Consider the following 20,499-nt stretch of genomic DNA (forward strand, 5'->3'; position numbering starts at 1 on the left):
ATTTATTACCATTGAGTCTGCTGGAGCAGTGTTAGCTCACCAAGTGGAGGCTGCAAATAATTTGCTAAGGATATCAAAGGCACATTTAAGGGGAGAAAAAGCTCAGAACATAAACACTCATGGCTCATGTATTCCTTGCGTAACATAAAATATGGATTATTTGACAATATTAGGCCTACTCATTGATTAAAATATGCTTTAGAGAGTTATGTTACATTATAATATTATCATTTAAGTGCAATGGAAATTCTGTGCATACACCCATTTCTAGTACTTAAAATATAAAACACCCACACACATGTTCATAGGGGCCCCACTGAAATTTCCCGTGAAATTCGGATCCTATTAATACAAATATTATGACAGAAAATTTATAGTGCGTTTAAAATGTTCTCATAATATATCTATATTCCTGCAAGCCTAAATTGTTGATAATATGAATCAGTGTTCGCAGTAGTAATAGGCCATTAGCTGGGTCACTAGCACTCTTATTGCGAACGTGCGCAGACCAGTTTTCAAACCTTTTTCTCTGTTTCATCTCCAGTGCATACCAATACGGGGCTATGGATTTGTGCTGGACAGATACAAGTGCCAGTGCAAGAAAGGCTTCTACCATCCCAGGAGAGTGGCTGTCAATGGCTTCAAAAGTAAGTTTCAGTTCATTTCAGTACATACATGTATCATTGTAAATAAATGCTCTCCTTTTTTCCTTCTTTCTTTAAAAGTATCCAAACCATGTACTTTTTATGGACAAAGGCAAGTAAGTTCTTTATTGGATGGCTTCCGCTGGTGCAACACAGAAATCTTATACCCTGACAAAGCTCTTGGACATGGGAGGCTTTATAGCTAGTCAAGTGTTTCAAAGCAAGAATTCCCAAGTTGTGATGTATAGGCAAGTCTGCGAGGTTAGAAGTAGCCTAGAAAGTGGCTGTTTCTGTCAGTCGTTGCAGACGAGAGCTTTTGGTAAGTAATTGTAATGAATGCCTTATTATACCAATTGCTGGTGTGATTCCAAGGTGGGGCACTGCTGTCTTATTCTTGCTTTGCGATGAATAATATAGTGTTTAAGTCTCTCTGGATGAGTGTCTCCTGCCAATCAAGTAACAATAATAACAATGAAAGAGCTTGACGTTTTTGTGATATAAGACTAAGACCCATTCATCATTTGTCATTGATTTTGACTTGCAAATAAATGCAAGCATTCTTCACGTCCTTCCCAATGACAGTTTATTGAGTTCAACTTGCCAAACTATGATTGCGAAGAAAAAACAACGCTATTGCCTTGTGAGTGAAAGTTATATATACACAGATGTATAGCTCTGAATTCTTGCCCCTATTTCTCAATTCCGCATCATTGCATAATGGCCTCCCTTTCCTACGCTCAGATTTCTGCCAGGATCCCTCTCCTCTGGTGGAAACACTGACCGAGGACCCAGCAGTTCAGTAATATTTGCTTGCTGTGGAATTTGCCACTGGTGGGATTTCCTGAGGCGCATGTTTACTGAATTAACTGCTTGGTTTCTCCTCTGACTGCTGTGCTCTGAAACACTCTCCAGCTGGATTGTAAATCTCATTAGTGTCCATTCTTTAATTAGCTGTGCCATGCGTCTGGAACATTCATGAACTGAAATTGTTCTTAAGATTATTATGATTATGATAATCAAATTAATCAGTATTTTCATTGTGATGTTGATAACAATGATTAGAATTTGGATGGCTTTGATCACGATGATGGTGATGATTATACTGTATATATACTTTATACATACATTTATTTATTTAGTGTTATTAGTGCTTGTTTAAGCAGTTATAGTAGTTGTAGTAGCAGTATTTGCACTAGTTAGGACTGTAACAGAAGTACGCTTGCATTATTGCATTAATTGGTAACCCATTTGCTTCAACTATATTCAATGAAGGCAATATTACACTGACGACAGCGTGGCATAAAATTTCTCGTCTCCCTCCACTTGCTACATAGTGTATGTCAATTTAAAAGCTTGGTGCTGGCCTATCAGGCAGCTGAAGAAACTACTAGGTTCTAGCTTCAGAAAATCATGATACACTACAAGCCAGTTAGACCTCTCTGGTCTGCTACCTCTGGGCACTTGACCTCTCCCCCACCTGCATGCTTGTACTTCCTGGTCACATCTCCAGTCTGTTCTGGCCCCTTGGTGATGGAATAAGCTTCCCATCGTGATCAGGACAGCGGAGACCCTGCCAACTTCCAACAGACTGAAGACCTGCCTCTTCAGACTGCACTGTCATTCCCCAGGCCCTTATTAGCTTTTCTCTTTCCTTCTTTTTGGATTTCCTTTTCAAATAATGTTATACATGGCATTTAAATGGTATTTACTTTTGTCTGCAAGACTGATTGTTCCACTAACTTTATACTTATTGATTATAAATGTAATTTCCAGACCTGGGTCAACTACATATTTGTTTTGGATTCAAATACTTCTCTGTGCTCTATTGATCTTGCCTGGTGTAATTGAGCCTGCCAATATGACCAGATGGTGGGGTTTGCACTTTTTGAGAGTATTTCATTGGTTCCAATACACCAGACAAGATCAGTAAAGCGTAGAAAAGCATTTGAATCCAAAACAAATATGTATTTGACCCAGGTCTGGTACTTTCTGTGCCTCCTTGGTGATATCTCATTTTGTATTCACAGAGACACTGATGTTCTCCACTTCTTTAAGTCACTCTGGACAGATTTGCCTGTGCAATATTCTTTTATGGCTGGTTATCACAGGACTTATGTCATGCTTATCACAGCATTATGTAGGCTTCATGGCCTACAGTTCAAGTTAAGTATTACCCATTAAGGTAATGTGCAGAGTTGAAAGGAAGCTCAAACAAAGAAAAACCTCTGGTGATCAAGAAAGCGGAGCAGTCACATGTAATTAATCAGATCATTAATATTGCAGAGCATGCATATAGAGTGTATTCGCAGTACAGCATCTCCCAGGTTCTGCAGTGACCAACTAGGTCACAAGAAATATAATGTAATGTCACACTCAGTCTCATCACACAGAGGCTAGTAATTCTTCTGAGGAATTACATGAAGAAACTGTATTCATTTGTTTGTTGGCCAGAGACTTACCCAGAATCATTTGCAAAGCCACCATGACAGAATACATTTTAATACATGTCACAGGAGTGCAAGAACAACAAGAATTTTTAAAATTAGTGTTTGTATTTTAATTTGGACTAATCTAGCAATGCATGCTGGCACGCACAGTACATTTCTGAGCAAGACTGACAAGAACTATGTATCCATCCATCAAAGGACACAGATGCACAATGGACAGTTGCTATGATTTAGCATCAGGCTAAAACAGCAGTGCTTACACACTCAGTAATAGCATAGTAGCAGTAATCATTTTTGCACATACAAAATTACTGTACAGTTACTGTAAGAATTGTCCTTTAGAACATCACACTTAACATGCACATAAAGCTTGACAATAACTTATGAGTGCAGGATTACATTATGTCACAATGTTGAAGTGGTGCCAAACAATTATTCCTAAAAGAAGCATTACCTTGCATTATTCTAAAGTGCTTGTGGTGCCCAGTGATCTGTAAGAGCAACATTATACCCTATCATATTTCAGGGTTTCAGTGATCTGATTCTTGTCCTCAGGTACAGGAGAGGTCAAAGTGTGAAGGTGAACATATTTTGCATTTTAAATCGCTCTGCCTGTCCTGCTCTATGGTTATGAAATTTGTAACATGAGATAGGATGTCACTCTTTTCTGGTCAAGTGAATGAGGTTCTACACTGATGTCGTCTTTGTTGGCGATCCATTGGTACAAGCGATGGCCCCAGATTTTCGCAGGCCACATGATGTGTGAGCTCATGCGCAGTTAACACAGTGGAGTACCCAGTCGCCCGGGCCCAACACCCTCCCACGTTTCAGTATGTGGAACAGAGGGGGTGGCAAGTGGCGGGTGGCTGGCTCCTCACTGTGGAGTTGGGGTAATGAAATTACAATGGAGGGGCAGATGTGTTGCAGGAATGCTCTGCAGCAGCAGGGCTCACTGTAGGGCATTAAGCCTGAACAAGTTTGGAAATCATAGAATGTATGTAATGTCAAAATGACATTGATTTTCATAAAATCATGTTAGATGAGTCTGTTTTTCTTTTACGTTATCTCATGGAAATATTAGAATAAATGGCACCCCCCCCAACACCCCCCCCCCCCCACACACACACACACACGTGCGTGTATGCCCCCAGTACTGTCCTGTCCCTCCAGCTGTGCGTGAACCTCCAGTTTGAGTAGGTGTGGGGGATGTCTGTGGCGTACTGTCATGACAAATGAGATCTGGCATCAGCAAGCCAGAATCCTGTGAGAAACATTGACTGCTGCCCAGGGAAGCTCCAGTGAGTGCTCCTGTGGCCACCACACTCCTTCTTCTGCTCTTCTCCCTCCTTCCTCCTCTGCCTCTCCAGCTACTGTAAAATGACCTTGACATATATATAGTGTGTGTGTTTGTGTGTGTGTATATATATATATCATACACATTATTTCAATGTTTTATCTCCCTGTTGGGCTAGTTGATCCCTGTATTTAATGTCGGCCCATGCTCCATCAAAATTCAAGTTTACTTTTCATGTACATTTTATCAGATTGAAAAGTGGAGGCTGTGATTGTGGTCAATGTTGCTCTCATGAATACCAATATGGTTTACCCTTGGCTCAGATTCTTATGATCTTGAGAGCCATATGAAATGTAGTCATAGGCAGTCATGGACAATCAGTCAGAAAACCTATGTAGAAGTGTCAGCATTGCTGTAGTAAAGTATAATTTATATTTAGCATAGTCTGGCTTAAATGTCATTTATTGACGCTCTCCTTGTGTTGCTGTGGTGAAGAAGCTGATGTCTGGAGTTCCTATCTTGTCCTGTCTTTCTGCATTGGGCTCACAATAGATGGCAGAGTGTGCTAAAAATAGACTGTGAATCACCACTTGGTCCCTTCAACGTCTTGAATGCAACAGCTTAATGAAGCAATGCCGGCGTCAGGGGAAAGCACACAGTGCACAGAACTGATTATTATGATTTCAGATAGAAATATGCATATTGTTCCTCTGCACATGCAGTAGCTAATAGCATGCATGTGCATCATTCTTTCACTGAATAAAATTTGTCATTCCTGAATTCTGTGTGCATGCTATATTTTCAAAAAAAGGAATACATTTTTTCATACAGGAATAAATAACCATACTTCCTTTTTCATGGCCCATTATATATTCTGTGAAAATGAAAACATGCAACCGTAATAACGTCATGTCAGAGACAATATAGAGCTACTACATCATTACCCACTGGCACTTGCTTTGCATATGTTTCTTATCATATAGTTGGATGAGCAAACCCCTGATAAGAAAACATCACAACCCCAGCTTTCAGCCATATGGTATGCATGCTGTGATCAAAGCATGCAGTTCTTATTGCCTACATAATCCTGTGTTTGGGGGAAAGCATGTTTGATAAACGTGTCAATGTGAAATGCCAATAGATACTCTGATTTTCCTCTTTGACGCATTCCCCTCATGAACATGAACTTGAGTGTTGTTCACAGTATCTTCAGACACAGCTACAACTCTTCAAATAACTCTCAGCTGCCTAGGTAAATGAGTGGAGATTGATATTTGTTTTTTTTAGTAATTTATTAGTTGTCAAGCAAAACCTGATTATCAAGTAACAACTCTCCATGATGCAGTGACGTGCATCGGGGACCAGAACTCAACCCTGGCCAATGGGGGGGCAGACTTATAAGATGGCTTGTCTGGGAAGAGCCTCAACCCCTTATGCTTTTTATTGGGGGTGATTAATGCCTTTATTAAGGTGCTCATTCGGAATGACGACCTGCTTGTGGAAGGTGATTATCTGGATTGAAGGTATGCTTGTGGAATGAGGGTTTGCTCACAGACGTGCTCATTCGGTATGAAGACTTGCACACATTAAATGCTCATGTGTAATGAAATTGTGCAGTACATATGAAAAATACAGAATTCATTCCATCAGTTCACACTCTTATTCCACTGCTAGCATGAACTTAATTGTTTGCAGTAAATTTGTTTGTCTCTGTGTTGTTCTTTTTGAAATGCATCGTTCTGATGCTTGAGCAGCATTCACAAAAAGCCTACAGGCCAACGTTTACTGTGTCTCCATTTGTATACAAATGGGGTAGTACGAATGGAAATTTAATTTCTGAAATCATGTACCTGCTGTCCTTTATAGACAACTTGTTGTCCTTTTAGCCTGCTCGAGACTGTTTAATTAAAATGTAGAATTAAACACGTTGAAGCTTGCAAGCTAGTTAAGAAGATAATTAACAGTACTAGATGTCGGCTTAAATACATAGCTGGCTTAGCAAATTAACTACATAATTGCACATTTTATTTAGCTTGTTAGCTGAAACAGCAGAAAGATAAGCTAGATAGCCTGCCAGTTTGAAATAATGTTTTCATAAGCATTTCCTGCTAATTTCCTTACAGACCCTTCTTATGCTAAGTCAGGTGTTCCATCCCTGAGCTAGATCAAATTGAGCAGTTGTGTACAGTACACAAAGGCATTTCTATTAGCTGGTTAGCTCTCTCTCCCTCCTCTGTCACACAGCTAGCTGGAATGCAGTGGGATGCAGTGCAAAGGCAGATATTTCATTCCATTTATAGCCAACCATGACCAGTTCAGCTGATCGACTGCTCTCACATAACTGTTCTGTGATAGAACTGTACTGTATGTCGATGATGTCCTACCCTTGGGAGTAATTACACTATCACCGTCTCCTTTATGTAGAAGCATGTGTGCAAGTCTTCATGCGAATGCGTCCTCTTTCTGCGTGTGCATGTTTTGCTAGCAAACACTCATTCCGAATGATCACTTTACTCAATTTGGTCTGCATTCTGAACGAGCCCCTTAATCACCCCCCATGCTTTTCAGTGTGGTACTTAAAATGGCAACCACAGAGTATCATGGAAACTGTAAAGTCTAGAGTGACCATGTCTAAAACTAGTGCTATGACTCCAACGTTCCAATGACTAGCTTTCCATCGTATAGGTGAGCCTAACCTGATATTATGTACTGCCGAGTGCTAGAAACCTCTGGAAACCCAAAGAAAAAAAATACTCACAGGCACTTGCAGTAAGGCAGTCACTAACCCACCTGCAGGAGGGGTCTGTGGTTTCCTTCCTCTGGTAGTTTCCCATGGCAGATACGGTCTTTAGGCCCAGGAGTGAGGCTGGTGCTATAACTTTGCACTACTGTAGGCATCTGAAAAACATTCAAAATACAAAAACTATGCATCACAACTGCTAATCCAGCAATAATGTGAGCACATACATGTACAAAAAAAGAACAGGACCTTGCAATGGCTTCTCGAAATAGGTTTGGTATCAGGATTAACCTCAATGGTTAGAGTAGCAAATTAAATACAAATCTCCCACCATCTGGGTTTTCTACACCACCATTTTCCCGTACACAATCTTTTCCTAACACTAGCCATGTATCTCATAGGTCTTTTTATTTATTTTATACAACTTCTGGCCAACACCAGATAAGTAAAAAACAATTAACTGGTGGCTGGTTTTATTTATTTTGATATTGAAAGCTAGTTTTGTGAAAAGTTGAACAGGACACTGGTAAACAACCCTACTCTTTCAGTAACATTACATTTAGACAAGACAACTTACATTTTACATACACTCAATTTATACAGCTGGATATTTACTGAAGCAATTTAGGCTAAGTATCTTGCTCAAGGGTTCAAACGACCATTCCCCACTTAGGAATCGAATCTGTAACCTCTGAGTTACAATTTCTGTCACAAGTCCTGGTATGCTTGCTGGCTGAAATCTGGCTGAAGTAATTTCTTCTGTAATGAAAACTATCATTAATATGGGGCCCGGTTTGGTCTGGCTTCCCTCAGGAAAGGAGAAGGAGAGGGCAGTTTCGGGGAGTCCCCAAGGAGAGGGGGCAACAGAGGAGGGCTCCAACAATTGCCTGCCCTGCATGGAGGGGTGCGCCTACTGCAGGGATGACACGCCCTGCCACACTCAGGAGGATGGCATCCTGCGTGTGGCCATCATCTCCTTCCAGGGACTGTGCATGCTGGGAGATTTCATCGGCATGGTGCTGGCCTACCACTTTCGCAGGAATAAGGTATGTGTAGTTCCCCTTTTTATTCAGAGCAAGGGCTTTCAAATTAGATTCCCGAGTACCGACTGCATATGCTGGATTTTGTTCCAACCGTAATAATAATAATGAGCTGTTAATTCTGCTGCATTAGACACATTATGTGTAGATGATTTACCATCTTAAAATCTAATTATGTCAGAAATAGCTATATATATATATGCCATGAGGATGAAATAGTTCATGTTCACAGACCAAGGCTGCGTTTCCCAGAGCCTCCTTAGCGCTACATGCGTCTTAAGGTATACCTTAAGGTCTTCCTTTAGTTGTCGAGCCGTTTCCCAGCGCCTCCTTAGCTAAGGTATGCCTTCTGAAAAGTATACCTTTAGAAGGGTGGTCTGAGGCACTCATAGCTGTCCCTTAGCGATGCGCTCCGCTCATCCTGTCACAGTTTTAGCCTTATTAGGCCACCATTTTGCTTTTCAAATCGACAGTTGTACTACAGTGAGCATCTAGTAGCCTACATCTGCATGCTCTCACGGCCAGCTCGAAGGGCTGCAACAAACAAAGTCCAAATGCACCAAAAACAATCCAGAAAGTGATTTTAAAACAAAAACCCAGACATTTATTAGTATAAAATCACAAACTAACACGCAAACTACAACAAACGAAAACCCAAAATTCACAAAACAAAAGATCTCCACACAAACACCACAAAGCACAAACCACACACAAGAAGCCCCAAAGAAGATCTCTCTTCACAAAAACCACAAACTATCTACAAACCACACAAAAGAAGCCCCAAAGAAGATCTCCCCCAGCCTCATACTGCAGGGCTTATATTGGGCCACAGGCAGGTGGAGGCAATCAAGCAATTAAGCAATTAGGTATTACCTCCACCTGCACTACCCAGGCAAGCAGAGGCTGGGGACGTAACAATGCACAAATGACATAGATAGTTTAATATTAACTTTATGAAAATTAATTATCCAAACAACGTTTCTGTGCATAGCACATCATGAGAATGTTGTTGTTTCACCTGCCTATTCTCATCATGATGGTAATAAAGTATAGGGCCTATCCATAATACTAATCCAATTTGTGAAAAAAATAAGCTGATATTATTTTTACATAGTGGAGCTTACTGAGGATATGGCTTTTCTGACTGCATACCCTGAAGAAATTAGTTCATTTGTGTGTGAGTCAATGATCACACTGACTTGGAACAAACCGCCGGTTTATCAAGAATATAAAAGCCGTGTGAGCAAAGCTGACATTGAGTGAGTATACTTGCATGACCGAACTAGACGGAACTAAAGCATGTTGATTGGCCTAGCCATAAACACACGTACAAGTACGGTGGCTCATAATGAACAAACAGGACAAATGATCTACATGCCTTTCCTTTAGCTCACACCTCCTATATAAAACAAAATAGCACTGGGTAAATATCAACATTACAGAACATTTCTTTCTTACCATGTTATTTTTACGATTTTCAGTAAACAAAACAATAATGATATTCTTGGTTAAACTTAAGACTATCCAACAGCAAATCAAGGTGGATGAACATATCACTTTAATAGGTAGGCCTATTCATAAGGCATACCCGGTTTAAAATTAATCATGATCAATTTCCACAGACGCGCTTTTGCCTTTCATCTACGGTCATTTTTGCACTGCAGAGAAAAGTCAGCAGGAATCAGTGGATATGCTGCTACAGTTGCCTATATATTGTGTGACAAAAACAAATTAAGCCTATATCCCTTTTCCTGGGCGCCCCAGACTATGGCTTATATGTCCCGATTGATGCTCTTTTATATTATATTTTGTAGCCCACGGTATATGTATTTATTGAAACTATCACAAGGTCTCGTCTTGACTTAAAGAGATTAGCAGATAATCTTTAGTAGGCATAGCTTCCTCTTCTGCAATATTAGATTGATGTAAAATGATTATGACAACACTTGTTATATTAAAACGTCATTCATAAGCCTTTACAAGAGAGACAATCGATTCGCGTGGCATCGATTGATACACTTTTCAACACCACAATGAAGGCCAGCTCCAACTTACGATGTACCTTTGAGACTGTCCCTTAAGGCAACTGCGAAGGTACTGGGAAACACTCGCAAAATAGCAAGCTCCCTTTGAAAGGTATACCTTAGAAACTTTCATAGAACATTAAGGTACATCGAAACTGGCAAACGCAGTCCAAGACTTTAAATCTGTCCAATCAACTAATACTTTAATTTTTGGTTATTTGACAGATCCTTTTTAAAGAGTTTAGATTTTTTGAATTGATTTGAAGTTATGGGGTCACAGGTAAAATCACTGGAGCCGTAATTGTTGAAAGCACGGTCAACTGGTCATGGGAAAATGAATGTGTTCAATGGCAGTGAAAATTGATCGTGCTGGAATAAGTGGAAGTACAGAATTGTACAAAATTGAACTTATGCACATGTTTTCAGTAACCTCAATTGATCAACAGTCACTGACTGTGACAAAAAACACAACATATACAGTGAGTCGCCATGACCAAGTATGAAAGCCACAGATTTAGAACATTCAGTTCTGGAAAGGATAGCTCTTCTTTGGTACATCTCCAAAAACATCACACACCACAGTTAGAAATGGAGTCTTCCCTCGTGCTACTGCCAGAGATGCACTGTAGCGATAAAAAATTCTGGTGATACCCAATGTCAGCTATTGCACTGCAGAGTGCAAAATGAAAGGCAGCTGACAGACAGTGCTTCAGAATGCTGGTAGAATGTTTGCTTGTCTGTGCTTTTCTCAACTGTTGGAGGAAGCTGCAGTGATGGACTGGGCATTCCAAACTGTGAGACAATAAAGAATGTGAGGAAAAATGGGCTAAAAAGTGAATCCATAAAAAATAAATAAATAAATAATAAACAAAGAAGGATCTTAAAAAAGCTGAATCTTGGAAATTACAAGAGAACATACTGTATTTTTGTGCACCAGTTTGGGCGTTTGTGTGAGAGAAACACATTATAAATCGTCATTATAAATATAGCTACTGTTTTACAGCTTTAGAAAAATGTGGAGAGAGTGGGAGAGAGAGAGGGAGAGAGAGAGAAAGAGTGGAAAAGGGACAATGGGAAGAGCTACAGTCACTAATATACAGTATGTGCTTTATAAACTATTGTCTGAATCTTCCAGTGGCCAACTGCTTTGAGTGGTGAGGCAAAAATCAGGGTTCAGTTCAGTCCTTCCTATCATGAAGTTGATTTGCTGCAATAGCTTTCATGGCACTTTGCCACACATATCTGAGTACTGAAGGCATACAACTTCTGCGCTCTTACTGTTAGATCCTTCGTCCCATCTAAATAACAATGAACATTGTTTTCCTCAAAGCCATGCTATTGATGGGAGCTCTAATTCTGACTTGCTGGACAGACCTGAATGCCTATTAATTGCATAACTGAAAAATAACAATTGGATGGTGGAATAATGTGGATCCGTATTGAGGGTGTGATGCATGCTATAATGAAAATGTCCGAGAACTTGATAGCTCTAGATTTCGAATCATGTGATCCTACAACTAATAATTATGCAAATAAGATCAGACCAAACGGAAATAACACATTTCCAGCATGATGCACAACAGTGCAGATAGATGGTTGTGGGGTTTGTAGTTAGCAGGCGAGTCCAGTAAAATGACACTAGTACACCGTAGTGCACAGTTAAATAGGTAGACAGTCCGGTTCAGTTATATGGTCACAGTGAAACAGTTGAACAGTACAGCTTTGTTATATGGCCACAGTGAAACGGATAGACAGTCCAGTTGAGTAAAATGGTACTAAAACTACTAAACAGTGCAGTTCCAGTAAAATGACACATATTTTGTATATGGTACAATGCAAAGAAAAACAGCTGAACTGTTAATTTATTTGGATTCTACCAAAATGTGTGATTCCAGTAGGATATATCACATATGCTATGATGCACACCCGAAAAACATTATATGCTTCTAAATGTTCCTAATAGGGTGTCTGCACTGCACAACTAGGCAGACACCGTTGCACGCTGCACTATATTCCTAATGTGAGATTCCAGTGCATACTGAAGGGCAGACAGTTTTTCGGAGAGTGAAGGTACCATGGGCCTGCTTGTGCTTGGGCTGTCTGTATGCCTAAGTCCCATGTCAGATTCACTGGCTCATCATTCTAAACCTTTTTCCATTCTTCCAATGATTTGGGGATTAAGGAGTAGTTGGATGGTGGCCACTAAGCGCACAAACCTGAGCCAGCTATAGGTTAGAGATGGAATTGGAGTTTTCCCTTGTACGATGTTGCTTCACGATGTAATGGGGGCTCAGTGATGAAATCCTCGTTACCCATCTGTCCAATTAATGGAATCTGCAGTAGGAATTCTGCAGTATGGTACAGATCATTTATTTTGTTTTTCTAGATCACTCCTATTAGCTACCCTTCCTTGCATCAGAAAAAAAATAAAATAGAAAAATACTGGGGTTGATAACGATACCAGTTAAGAAATAAATACATATTAATACAAATAATAATAGGTCAAGCATAACAGATTGCATGGCCATTGACCTTTCTGCTTGAGAGAGGGAGGAGCACTTCCGCTGTATGAGAGCCCTGGAGTAGCACAAATCAACATTTCCATTATCCATGTGTCTGTGATGTAATTCACTGAAAGTCCTGTCATGGTAGTGAATATATGGATGGCAAATCATGCATGTAATGCTGCAGTAACATAATTTTCAATCATGCATTCTGTAAGAGGAGTTATGACCATAACAGGAAAAATGCAATCAACAGAAAAAAATACAGGCTTTGTTTGGCTGATGCCACAAGATTGAATGAATACCTCTCATCGTCTGTCACTATGCTCACATCTGTTTGGATACAGCATATATTACACATATGTAACAATACACACACACACAATCACACTATTACGACCTGATCCTGGTCAGATCGTAATAGGAAAAAAGGAGAAGGGAAGTGAGTGGACGAGTAACTTCGGTCTCTATCTGCAAAGTGTACCATCAACAGAGATTTCAAATTTCAGAGTTACCTTCAAAATAATAAAGGAAAAATAACAAAGCAAAATAACAAAATTGTGTCCCGAGGGAAGGATTTGCAATCCAGTTGGGAACACTCCCTGGAGTCACTATATGTAGCTAACAGTGACCAGAAGATGTTATTTGAAGGACTTACGGTGTTGTTACTTGAAGGACTTTATAGTGACCTTATGGTTGTCCAACGTTTGTTATGTTTTTTTAAATCCGTGTATACCTTTGTCTGTGTCATTTGCAATGAGCATTGAGCTGAAGGTCAAATGTGTCAAAATAAGGTCAAATGTGAAAAGTCAAACAAAGTAAACACTATCCACAAATACCAAGCACAAATTTTGAAGCACTAGCCTTCATTAGTGAATGACAAATGACGGCTTTTTCAAACCAAGTAACCGAAGATGGAAACGGCCAATTTGGAGAACATGAGGCATGTACACAGCAGAAACAAAACGTACCACAGAGGTCGTAACACACATCAGACACGCATGCACTCAGACACACACGCATGCAAAAATGAAAACAAGACTCTTTCATCACACAATAAAGTGAATAATACTATTAATTTGCAGTATCCTCTTAGTTAATCTACACTAATTAATGATAATTGTGATGAATTAATTTAATTTAAAAAGAAATACAATCCCATAAGCTCCTTTGGTTGGGTGGAACTCCAATGCAATGCAATATTGTAAATGTGCTTTTTACTTCCACTGACATGTACACGTACACTCCTCAGTGGACAGACGAGGAGACAAAAGTATGTTTTAAGAAATCATGTACCGAGATATTACAATACAGAAAGGCCATCACTGGGAAAAGTGTTTGGATCTTTCTTGACATTCCCTACCTTCTACTTAATGCAAAACACATGCTTCTAAGTAACAGATCTGTGCCACAAGGTACAGCCTTCGCTAGTTCTGATTGCAGTCTAATGCATTCTTTATTTGTAGTGGTGAGGGGGTAAAAAGGCACAGCACAAATGCCTTGGAGCAGCCAGAATCGTTGCTGCTCAGAAAATGCATTAAAGTAAGAATCCATCTAGGCTTTCAGATGTGGGCCTTGGGTGATGTCTGCGATTCACTGCTTCCGATGTCGGTTTTGTCACTGAACCGGACGGTGCTGGTGCAGCAGTGCACGGTCCATCTGCAGCCACTCTTCCTCCTGCCTCGCGGAGTCCTTGTTCCCATGGTTATTATTGCCAGGTATTTCCCGGGGAATGGGCATGAGAGTCACTCTGGCTGCAGATTATCTCTGTGCAGGAATTACCTTCCGAGGCCTTAATGCCAGTTCATGTGGGCTGAAGGGGGGGAGGTGAGGATGGGCGGGGGGTGGGGGTGGGGGTGGGTGGGGTAGCGGGGAGTTGGAATGTTGAAGCTACCCTGGGGTCTGAAGTGGATCTGGGGAAAATAATGCACTGTTGACCTTGAGGGGTATTTGTATAGGGAAAAGGTCCAATTGTGCTGAAAATAAAGCTTGTTCCTTCCATTCCAAAAGCCAACAAACCGCCTCACCAACAAACACACGCACGCATACTGCTAACTTGTGAGTTATAAAGCCATTCAGTTCATATCATATCGGCCTTTCTAGCCTTTCTACAGTTCACTTGCTTTAGCTAACTGCTAGGCCTTCCATACAGGCCTTTCTATAGCTCACTTGCTTTAGCTAACTACTTAGCTTACCGTGCTTTAGCCAGCAGGCTAATAATGTACGATGGTCCAGCGCAGATCCTAAGTGAATAACCACATAATTACACATATTACATTACATTACATTACAGGCATTTGGCAGACGCTCTTATCCAGAGCGACGTACAACAAAGTGTATAACCATAACCAGGAACAAGTATGACGAAACCCCTAGAGAGAAGTACCGGTCCAAGTACAGGGAACAACCGCATAGTTCAACTTGGACCCTGGTGGTTAAACTGATTAACACTAACAACGAGAACGGCAGCAACGCAATCTATGGAAAAATAAAAATAAATAAAAATACAAGTAGTCGTTAAGACTGGCGCATCAACTAAGTCACCTATTAAACAGCTGCCTAGTTGCACCCCTAAGTTTAGTCATTTACAGGGGGGGAAGGGAGGGATGGGGAGAGGTGCAGCCTGAAGAGGTGGGTCTTCAGTCGTCGTTTGAAATGGGTCACAGTCTCAGCTGTTCTGACCTCCACAGGGAGGTCATTCCACCATCGTGGGGCCAGAACAGACAGGAGACGTGTTCTGGAAGTGCAGGTGCGAAGAGGGGGAGGTGCTAGGCGTCCTGAGGTAGCAGAACGGAGGGATCTGGCTGGCATGTAGGGTTTGAAAATCTTGTGAAGGTATGCTGGGGCTGATCCCTTGACTGCCTGGTATGCTAGAACCAATGTTTTGAATTTGATGCGAGCTATAACAGGCAGCCAGTGGAGGGTAGTGAGCAGGGGAGTTACGTAGGAGTGTCTGGGGAGGTTGAAGACCAGACGAGCCGCAGCATTCTGGATGAGCTGCAGGGGTCTGGTGGCAGATGCCGGTAGTCCAACCAGAAGAGAGTTGCAGTAGTCCAGGCGGGATAGAACCATTGCTTGGACCAGGAGCTGGGTTGAGTAGGTGGTGAGAAAGGGGCGGATTCTGCGGATGTTGTATAGGAAAAATCTGCATGCCCGGGTTACTGCTGCAATGTTGTTGGAGAGATAGTTAGCATTGTTTCCAATAAGGGGTTGATACATACAAAAGACACCAGTACTGGAAGCAGAAGGCAACAATACCGATAATATTATAATATGAATTAAGATACTTTTATGAATAGCATATGCATTTCCAATTATTTTCTATCTAGTTGGCAGCTAACTAACAAACTAAAAAAACAAAACATGTACAAAATGGAAATGAAAATGTTCATAGAGTTAACTGTACATACATCATAGAGGTATCCGATAATCAGGGCATGTTCCTTGAGATATGCAAAACTTGAGACCCCTGCAACTTTTTCCAAAAATACAAAAGCACATGAAAATGATCTCATGAACAAATGAGCCAATTTGCATGATACAATATATGATGTCCAATATATGTAGCTGTCTAACCTAGATTTGTTATATTCAGAGGTCAAAATTTCAAAATGTTTAATTTTTGAAGACCAACATTGATTGTACTTTAAACATTGTATCTATTAAACTATCTCCTTTCAGCTTGGAAGTTGGTAAACAGTTGACTGACAACCTATAGCTCTTATGCCAAACTTTGTAATTATAATTTTAAAATGCATTGAATTCTACATACACACATATGTACAGCTACTCGTATATGCAAGATGTGGACCTGCAAATGCTGAGATTCAGGTTTCAGACCCAGCGACAGCTCACACTTTTCATGCAATTACAGTAACAACAATGATTTGTGAAATGACAGCTGAACCTTGTTTTTCTTGGTGCGGCCTCCTGTTTGGACCCCGTAATAGCTGCTTTCAGCAATATTTTAATTTTTTCTTCTGTTCGCAGAGTATCAGAGCATCTGGACTTGTCCTTCTGGAGGCTATTCTGTTTGGAGGCCTGCTCCTCTACTTCCCTGTAAGTCTTTACTTGCTCACCAGCTTGCCATCATCTAAGGCAAGCTGTTGTATTATTTACTGGATGTCAACATGAATGTAAAACACTACCTTTTTGTCACATCATATTACCAGCTGTTTGCATGACATTGCAGGTTGACTTATCACCATGTTGTCAGCATTGCTTTACAACACTTCCTCTTCACAGTGCATATCCTCTTTATAGCAACTTTTGCCCTCAATAATATACACAAACAGGCAGATTCCATCCTTTTGCCCTAACAGATGTTTCTTGCATTGTTTGCAAAATAGTTTTATTTTGAAGATGGAGCATACTTCAAATATGCAAATAATTTATGATAATAAATTGTGATAATGTGATTTGTGCAAATGAGGTGGTATGCAATTATGTATGCAGGTTGAACCATGCAAATAAGGATAGACCTTTTGAAGTGTCTTTGAAGTTAGCCAAAAAGGAGCCAATCAATTTGCATGTCTCCCCTTACAACCTCATTTGCCTGCATTACTGCTTACAAAGTCATCACTGCATGCAGTCCATGTTGGTGGATCTGTTTTGTTGCGTTGTGCTTACTGGCGGTAGTCCTTGATATCAAAAGCAGTCTTTGCACATGCTTGTCGTTAAAAGCCCACAAATGTAATTTTGATATAACCCTTGTAGTTTCCTGATTTCCACATATCTCACTGCAGAAATGAGACAAGCCTACACATATATGTGGAAATAATTGGACATTCAAAATTTTGAGGAAAGAAAATGTCATGTTCTTCATAGATGGCTGTATGCTCTTAATTGTGCCAGGTACCGGTGTAATACAGAAATTAAGGCGTATGTTTTATTATCATATTATTGTCATGTTATTAACATATTGTATGTTATACTATCTGGTTGTTCCTTGCTTGACAGGACCTCTGGCTCACAGTAATTGCTGTTTAGTGGAAATTATTGAGAACTATAGGCCTGCCTGACCATGAAGGGTAAACGTAATTAAAATGAACTGATTTAGAGCCTATAATCAATGCAATTAGCAGAGACAAGGTCTTGGAAAGTAATAACCTTTAAATTGCTGTTCTACTTTAAAACCTGTTGGAACCACCAGAGAAAATCCATGTTGAAGCAATGAAACATATTAATCTACTTACCAAAGAGGTTTTACTGGGCAGTAAACAAGCTTATACTCAGCATGTTGCTTGCTCAAAGCAAGTGGCCCAATTTGTCATTATTCTTAGCATGTGCAATATAATATTGTGTTGCTATTTTATCTATACATTTGTATTTATTTCACAGCTTTAACTTTACCAAGCTTAAAATCCCTCACCAAATTTTCAACAAAACAAATAATGATGGCCATACCATTTCCCCCCCAAAAAATACACAAGCATAATCATTGCTTTACTTTTATATTTTATTTTGGTGCTCATTACTGTTTTAAAGTGTTATGACCAATATGTGATCTGATATCTTTGGATCGCAATTAAAACTGTTTTTTTCTGTTATGCATATTTATTATGATAAGCTATACAACTAGATTTGCTCCTATGTTTCTGCTTTCTGAGTTAAATTTTTTTTTTTCTTCAAGTATGTCTCTCACATGCTTTATTCTTATCCAGAAATAAGACTGGATCTGGGACAGTTTCACAGCTTTTGTTTGGCCCATAGACTCCTTTGCCGCATCATATTTGTCTCCACCCCCAGCTTTTGGCTTAAAATACTTTCTTTTTTGGAAAAGGAAAAAACAGGTGACAGAAAGACAATTACTATATATGGAAACTGTTGCAGAAAATCTTTTGGACGTATATATTAAGTGCTATTCATTTTTTCATATGAAGCCAATTCCTACTTTATCACGTGGGAAATCATTGCTGCTACATTTCAGATTAAATTAGAAATGTGAAAGGCATGTCGCTAAACGTCTTTGAACTATGGTGCACAAAGAGTAAATATAGGCCAGTGCTTCCCAACATGCCTGATGATAAATCGGTCAGTTTCTCTGAGGAAATAGCAGAACCTCATCATGAACCTCATAATGTGTGATTCAGTGAGTTCCCAATAATTGACTTGTTTGACCCAATCTAGATTTTTCTGTACTGTAAAACACAATGATTTTTTTTCAGCTTCAGGCTGTGGCTTGTCAACCCTGCTTGAACACTGGATATTGTAAACTCTTCCCATTGTTTGACTCTTTTGTTGCCAATTTTAATTTAGTTTGATTTAGAATCCTAACAACATTCTTGTTTATTTCTTAGATATATACTTTATGTGCCATGATTCCAACTTGTTCCCTTTTGCAAGTAGTGAGGTTTATTGAACTAGAAAAAAGTATAATGGTTTGCCTGCACTAAAGCTAATTTGTCATTCACAAGATTATTCCTTTCCTCTATGTAACTTGTTGTGGAGTAGCAAAAATCCTATTCCTATTCTAATTTTTTTTTTCTTTCTTGGAAACATTCTTTTAAAAAATAACACTGGCTATAAAATTTCTTTAAATTAACAGCAAAATATTAGAAGTGCTGTAACAGCAATTTTAAAAATGAATTATTTATTAACTATGAATTTTGGTGAACCCTGTGAATGAAGTTGTATTTTAATTTGATCAATAACTCAAAGGTTAGTAATTTGCAGAGATCTGCAGAGCATATTTGTCAATATATTGTTTTTGTCAAAAAGCATTTTTTGCCAGTTTTATAGATATAATCACATAAACGTGGAAGTGGAAGTTCCAGGAGCGGACCGTCGGTTGCCGCATGGAGAGAGAGAGAGAATAAACAAACGTCTTCATCCTTCTCCCTCATGGGTTCTGGGCGAAAACAATTAACTAAAACAACAAACTAAAATAGCAAAGAAAAAAGAAAGAATTTGCCATTAACAGTATGAATCCATGGATCCATACTGCCTTGTGTCAGCGATGCAGGCTGGTGGTGGTGGTTCAGTGCTGTAGGGAATGTTTTCATGGCACACATTAGACCCCTTAATACCAACTCAGCATCATTTGAATGTCAAAGCATACCTAAGCATTGTTGCTTTAAGGCTACAGTTTACCGTTTTTCAAATGGATACTACCTACAGGATAATGTGCCATGTTACAAAACACACATCATGTCAAGTACCAAGGAGCTTTTCAGTGCCAGAAAATGAAGAAAAAAAACAACTGAAAATGGCTGCAGTACAAGCCTAGCAGAGCATGACCAGGGAAAATACCTTGTGATGTCTATGGGTTGCAGATTTCAAGCAGTCATCGAACGCAAAGGATTTGCTACCAAGTACTAAATACGACAATTTGATTTCAAATTATGTTATTATTATTTCTCCAATTGCTTTTGGGCTCTTAAAATGGGCATGTGTGGAAAGGGCTGCAGTTCCTACACAGATCACCTGATATGGATGCAAATACCCTAAAATTTTAAGTTGACAGTCTGCACTTTAACCTTATAATCACTGTTCTATTTCCAATCCAATGTGCAAGAGTACAGAGGCGAAACCAAATATATTGTGTCACTCTCCCAGTACTTAATTTTTTTTTTTTTTTTTGCTGATTGGCTCTTTTTTGCATGCAGTGTTAGCACTGTGTCATGTAGGGTGTTTATTTAAAGAAACCCCTCATCTTTTTAAAACCATACCCATGGGTTAATTAGCAGGCAAGATGAAAAAGTCACTTCATCTCATTTGTAGAACTGCAGAATTGCAGATCCCTTTACGTGGAAATTATTGACCTTGGCCTTGGTTTTAACATGCAATCAGCTGATCTTTTCTACA

General features: G+C 39.6%; 1 protein-coding gene across 2 annotated transcripts in view; it reads left to right on the forward strand.

The window, feature by feature from the left end:
* The window catches only part of gpr158a (G protein-coupled receptor 158a), a 106,882-nt gene that overhangs the window by 38,453 nt on the left and 47,930 nt on the right, over window positions 1-20,499 (forward strand). For both annotated transcript variants that reach the window (XM_064332481.1, XM_064332482.1), the window contains exons 3-5: window positions 545-647; window positions 7,939-8,171; window positions 16,684-16,752. In XM_064332481.1, the coding sequence (XP_064188551.1) occupies window positions 545-647; window positions 7,939-8,171; window positions 16,684-16,752 (405 nt within the window). The remainder of the gene's footprint in view (window positions 1-544; window positions 648-7,938; window positions 8,172-16,683; window positions 16,753-20,499) is intronic.

This window comes from Anguilla rostrata, chromosome 4 (assembly GCF_018555375.3).
Source record: "Anguilla rostrata isolate EN2019 chromosome 4, ASM1855537v3, whole genome shotgun sequence".
Classification (NCBI taxonomy): Eukaryota; Metazoa; Chordata; class Actinopteri; order Anguilliformes; family Anguillidae; genus Anguilla; species Anguilla rostrata.